At 40.4% G+C, this 6,000-nt stretch overlaps 1 protein-coding gene across 3 annotated transcripts in view; it reads right to left on the bottom strand.

The window, feature by feature from the left end:
* Positions 1 to 238: 238 nt before the first annotated feature.
* Positions 239 to 6,000, bottom strand: part of TMEM260 (transmembrane protein 260) — a 413,639-nt gene continuing 407,877 nt past the window's right edge. For all 3 annotated transcript variants that reach the window (XM_069207434.1, XM_069207432.1, XM_069207433.1), the window contains one exon: positions 239 to 2,415. In XM_069207434.1, the coding sequence (XP_069063535.1) occupies positions 2,158 to 2,415 (258 nt within the window). In that variant the 3' untranslated portion in view covers positions 239 to 2,157. The remainder of the gene's footprint in view (positions 2,416 to 6,000) is intronic.

Raw genomic sequence — 6,000 nt, 5'->3', positions numbered from 1 at the left:
GTTGTGGGGCAGATAAGGAATGCTGTAATTTCCAAACTTTTGAAATGGGTGCCCCAGCTAGCAACAGTTTGAGATTATCAGTGTGAAATGTACTACCCATCATTCCCAACAGTGCCTCACCAAGTGGGATCAATAATCAATTTTAGAGCATCAAGGGAGTAACTGGTAGGAAAGGAAGTACATTGAGCTGAGTCAATCTCTCTTGAACACCCTCATTATCATTACACATTTAACTAAATGTTTTAGTTGACAAATTATAAAATACCTAGAATGAAATTAAGTTAACTGGGTAAAGCTTTTAAACATTGAAGTTAAAAATAAAAAATAAAAAAAATATTTAAAAAACCACAAACCCGTCAATTAAATGAGCTTTTGATCAGCTACTCTCTTTTGGTGATTTTTAATATTGTCCTTTCAACCATAAAGGATTTACCACTGAGCTTTCACCAAGTTTAACATGTCATAATCTAATTTTGCTTTAACGTAAACCAGGGCTTCCCCATAGTGAACACATTCTCATTGCAGTGGACATTCTGTGCCCTTAAGCAAGCGTCTTTGCCAATTAGTGCCAAATAGCTCCAATTTATTTTTTGTGATTCAAGATGAGCAGGAGCCTAATAGGGCCGTAATAAAAGGGCAAAAGGCATGGAGTGCCAAAGGAGAGATTAATGAGCTCTCCCACTTGGCATGTGTTTCTACCAGCTGAACTGTTGCAACCACGCACACTCATCAAAAGCTTTAGCTGCGAATCCATCTTGGGCTCGACAAGCTCCGGTGGACATCTTCAAAAAAAGATGAGAATGGCTGGGGCAAGAGCTTCTCCCCGTGTGATGCCAGAGCCAACAAAGCCCACTGGATCAGGTAATGAAACTTCAGCGCTCGCCCCTTTGAAATGTATTTACAGGCGGCTGACAAGGGCCACATTCAGCTTTAATTGTGTAGTCAAGGCCCTGTCAAGCTTTTGGAGGCTGCGTCGTGCAGAAGCACCGCCATGACTGGCATTTCACTCAAAAGCCCTCAGCGCGGGTCCTCGACGGCTCATGACATCACAAAGGGCACTCCCGAGCGATGCCTGCGTGGCATCCTGCAGCATTTTAAAAGAGAATTAGCGCTTTTAATTATGGCCTTGGTATGAAAGGAACCATGCATGCACTACAGGAGACCTTTGATCGGGTCATTTCGCCAGCACAATGCCACGGAACTGTGACTATTCCTTGTTAAAGGGCCTTTTTCTTCATGAATGACTCACCAGTGATCCTTGAATGCAGACAAGCTCCGAACCCGCCCTCTTCATTAGGGAGCATGTCTATACACGGCGCTATATAGTGTGCCCAGGCTGGAAGTTGCACAATTGGAAGGAAAAGAAAACCTGCAGATTCCTGTCTCTGCTTAGGATGTGCTAAAGGACCCTAGGTGACTTTATTCATTGAACCAAGCTGCCAATAATTAACTGTCATAATAAAATAACAAACTATTATTTACATGTATTCTTCTCTTCTCTTCAGCAGAAAGTATGAAAGGGTCTTGTAAGAGTGGTGAAATTATACAAATCTCAGGAACCTCCTTTTAAACACTTTGCAGCAGGGGCCTAATTATAGGGTCCAGACCGGGACAAGAGTAACACACAGAAATACAAACATGAACGTAATTAGGTAAAAAAAAAAAAAAAAAAAAAAAAAAAAAAAAAGGACGTTTACTTAGCAACCGAAACAAACGAGCACCAAGTCGGCTTGCTTAAGTAGCAATATCACTGACAATACTATTTTTGGCAACACAGCCTTTTAATAGTTTTTCAACTAAAAATATAAAAAAAGTCAATATGACTTTTATAAAAATGGCTCTGTAAAAGGAGATGCAAAATGCACATATTTTTTTGCACATTATATCATTAAAATTCACCTGACAAGCCCACTGGAATACTACCACTGATTTCATAAAATAATATTTAAATTATTTCCGCTTGCTGAATTGATCATTCCGCTAATTTCTATGATTTGTTCATTAAAAAACAAACAAAAAAAACATACTTTTCTCTCATAGCCTCTGTAAAAAAAACATTTATAATGTTATGCGTGTCCAACCTTTACAAAAAAGTCCAGAAAATGTTTACACGGATCCCTTAAACTTCTGGCCTACGGATACTTTAAACGCCTGGCCTTATAAATCTGCTTTCATTTTTTTTAGTCTGTTCAATTCATCTTTCAGGTGGTGCACTGCCTGGGAAATGGCGGAGGACTGAGGATCATCACTTTCCTTGGCCAGATAAAGGGTGAAATGTTTGATAGTTTCTGACAGCAACGTTTCTTGATCCATGTCCATCTTTCCAAGACGCAACATCCTCTCACAGGCTATTGCATAGTTTTTGTGCCAGTTCACTGGATGAGTTACATGCGTCTTAACCAGCTCCTCGTACAACTGAAAAGAAAGACATTTATAGGTAATGTATATTTATTAAATGATTTAATATTAAATATTTTCTACGGATGTGTCTTTACCTTGCTTAAAGCATATCTATCCAACTAAAATAGGAATTCACAAGTGATAAGTATTACTAACAGTTACCATTTGTATAGCATATACAACCAACTAAATTGTCTCTTGGAACATGGATAGCTGCTAATGCCCTCTATTGGAGGCATTAACTCTTAATGCATGCACGCCCCCTGAGAACTTCCTCCTAATCTTATTCACTTACAGAAATAAAGACAAGCCCCAACTGTCTCTATTGACTTGATTTCCATGAACTTAAAATACAGGCAAACAACAGTAGTATTTAATCAGCATCATTAATTATAGTTAGTTTTTTTATTGGCTGAGCCAGTCTATACCTTGTGTCAATATGTTTGGTTATCTAACTCAGTGGGACCAGTTTCTGTGCCCGCTGAAAGAAGAAATGTTGAGAAGGACATGCCGAGGTGCAATACTAGCTAATCATAGCAGGTATTCTTTTGATGCACTCTCCCAAACTAAATTGGTTACAGCTTCAAATAAGAAAAAAGAGCTAACCAGTTCTCTCCAGTGCCCTGTCCTCAAACTCCTTGCACACCTCATTGGATGCAATTTGTGTTTTTCTTATAATCTGTCTGCCAAGTTGAAATATATCAAGCAACTGTAGCATTACTGTAGACAATGCGACAAAGAAAAGGTCTTTTGCACCAGAAACATTCTACATTCTTAGAATCCAGTAGTAATTAAGATCCAGAATCTGAAACCATCTGCTCTCAAATTCTGCAGCCAAAACATCGGTGGCAACCTTACTCCTTTTTATACTAAAAACATTTTACCTCATACCTCAACCAAGCAGATAGACCTCAGTGATCAGATCTGATTTTCACCTCATAATAAACTGGATTCTAGCACTACGGTAACTTGGCCCACAATGTACCTCATCTATCTCCTCTTTCATCTGAGCAATTCTGCAATCTTTTGTCTATTTCTAAGTGCTCCAACTATCCCTAGGCATACCCCAACACTATAGTCTTCACTATGATTTAGTTGAAAACGATTTCATAACATTCATTTAATAAAAAACATACAGTAAAACAGAACATCACTCAAATTATACAAAGTCTTACAACGCTTAAAAATGTCTTAAGATCTAATGGACAATAGTCAAATCAAGTCAACACTCATGACCCAGAAGGGCATACTATCTGCAAGCTGCTTGTTATGTAAATTAACAGATATTGCATAAACACCTACATAGCAAAAAGGAAAAACAGTAACACAAGCCAAGTCCTATTTCAGTTCAATTTAATAATAAAGAAATAAAGTTCTTTATTGTTATTGATACCTTCCTTTTATTGCCTGATTAATTTGGTGCTCCTTTTTGAATATAAACTCCAAATGTTATGCAAGAAAAACAGTTGCTCTTTTAGGGCTCTCCTTTAGACAACTTTTAGCTGTCTGTGGTCAAAAGACCTGCCAAACCAAAATTTACAGTGCACTTTGGGACGGCCTGTCAGTTTAATTTGTTTGATTCTTATTCGCTGGCTTTTGTTCCTCTTTTTGAGTGTTTTGCTCCCCTGGAGTATAGCTTCTCTATCATCCTTTTGAATGGATGACTGCTATCTTTTCAATTTTCACATTCAGGAAATTATTTTCTTTTGGTTTCAGCACTCTATTAGTCTGCTAATGTATTTTTGCTCTCTCCTTCATGTGCTGGTTCCCTCCTCAAATACCAGCCCCTGAACGTTTCAAGTTGCCCTACTGCCTCACTCCATAATAGCGGGTCCACTTGATTCAACCAACTCTGCTTTTTTTTTTTTATTTCCTTCACAGCCTTGTTGATTCTCCTTGCATTGGCTCCTTTCCTGCCCACTCCTCTGTTGCTCCCACCCATCCCATTGCATCCTTTAAAAAAAACAGGTTTTAAAAAACGTTTTGAAGGGCACAACAGCTGCCCTTTGCTGTTGTGCTGCTCTGTTTTTAAAGGATGCTTTTGCACATATTTAAATGTATCGAATTTATTACAGTTACTGCACCAAGCGGAGTCGGTCATCTTGAAACAGGTAAATTACAAAAAAAATAGCAGCTGCGTCTTGTGTGTGAATGTATGCACATGCTTAAATCATCAGGCTGTGCCGTCAGAGCATCATGAAGCATAGGCATACATACATCATCATGTTTCTTTCATACTCTCCCCCCCTCCCCCCCCCCCCCACTGCTGCTAGGGCACTCTGTTGAAAAAAATAATTTTTGGCACATTTAAAAGGGACACAAACTCCTTACGTTAAAGGAGGACCCGGACACCGGAACTGCTAAAAACAATATCTACTCAAGGATTACAGGCTTCCACACCAACGCGTTTCACCGTAACTTTGTTCACGGATAAGGTGGCAACGAATAACACATTCCCATAGAGTCCAAAATATATATATATTATTACATATATATATAAATCCAGAGCATATGGCCATCTCTTTCGGGGTTGCCAGGGCCTCTTCCCGTTCACTATCATTGAAACCTCCTAAATCTCGCTCCCATTTCCCCTTTAACTGTTTTAAAATGTCTGGAGAGTGATTAAACAGCTATTTATACATCAGGGAGGTGATCTTCTGAGGCGTATACTCAGCTGAAATTCTGTCTTTTAGGGGTGAGGATTTTGGCAGGTCTGTCTCCTTCAGAAGGATTGCATGGAGTGTAACTTGGAAATAATGTTACACTTCGTAGAGCGCCAGTTGGTATTCCTGTAGTAGCTTGGGCAGGGGAGGCCATCTCCCTGTATCCAAAGATCCCTCACCTTGGCGATTCCCATTAGGACCCACTTATCAGTTCCCAGCTAGCCCTGCAGAGACTTAAGTATATCTGCTTCACATAGCAGAGTCGCTTGCTTGACCTTGCTTTCCACCCTAGAAATGCAGTGACCTTCCATCTTTGTGGAATCTGGCCAGTCCCTCTTCTCCGTGTCCACGTATAAGGCTCTTGGATAGCCCTGCTGCCCCAGTACCACACTATCCATACGGAACATTGGTTCCAACACTCGGAAAAAGCCCAGCAGTTAGTCATGCCGAGTTGTGCCAGCAAGTGGTATTTCTGGATGTCGGGCACTGCAGTGCCCCCATCGTACCAACCCCTTGGTAACTTGGACAAGGTTATGTGTGCTGGGCCTCGACTCCATAGCAGTGTTCACACCTCATCCTCAATAGCCCTGAAGTAGGAGCTGCGTACCTCATAAGGGGAATTTTGCAGGACATAGAGTAAGGGAGTAGTGACATTATTTAGAACAAGGCAGTTCTGCCCAAAAACGAAAGTGGCAATGATTTCTAGTGCTTCACGTTGTGTCCTAGTCTATCAAGCATCGGGGGTCAGATTTTTCTGTAGGAAGAGAGAGGCTTCAGAGGTGATGTAGATCTCTAAGTACCGGAATTCCTGGCAGCAGCTGCAGTACTGTGCCTTTTAAGGGCTGTAATGTAGATGTGTGCTGATTAACAGTATAGCCCGGGTATCTGCTGAACGTCATGATGATCTGCATCAGTTTGGCTAAGGCCAGTTTCGGGT

This window comes from Pleurodeles waltl, chromosome 9 (assembly GCF_031143425.1).
Source record: "Pleurodeles waltl isolate 20211129_DDA chromosome 9, aPleWal1.hap1.20221129, whole genome shotgun sequence".
In the NCBI taxonomy this organism is placed as follows: domain Eukaryota; kingdom Metazoa; phylum Chordata; class Amphibia; order Caudata; family Salamandridae; genus Pleurodeles; species Pleurodeles waltl.
Note: the sequence above shows the minus strand (reverse complement) of the source record. Positions and strands in the feature narration are given on the sequence as shown.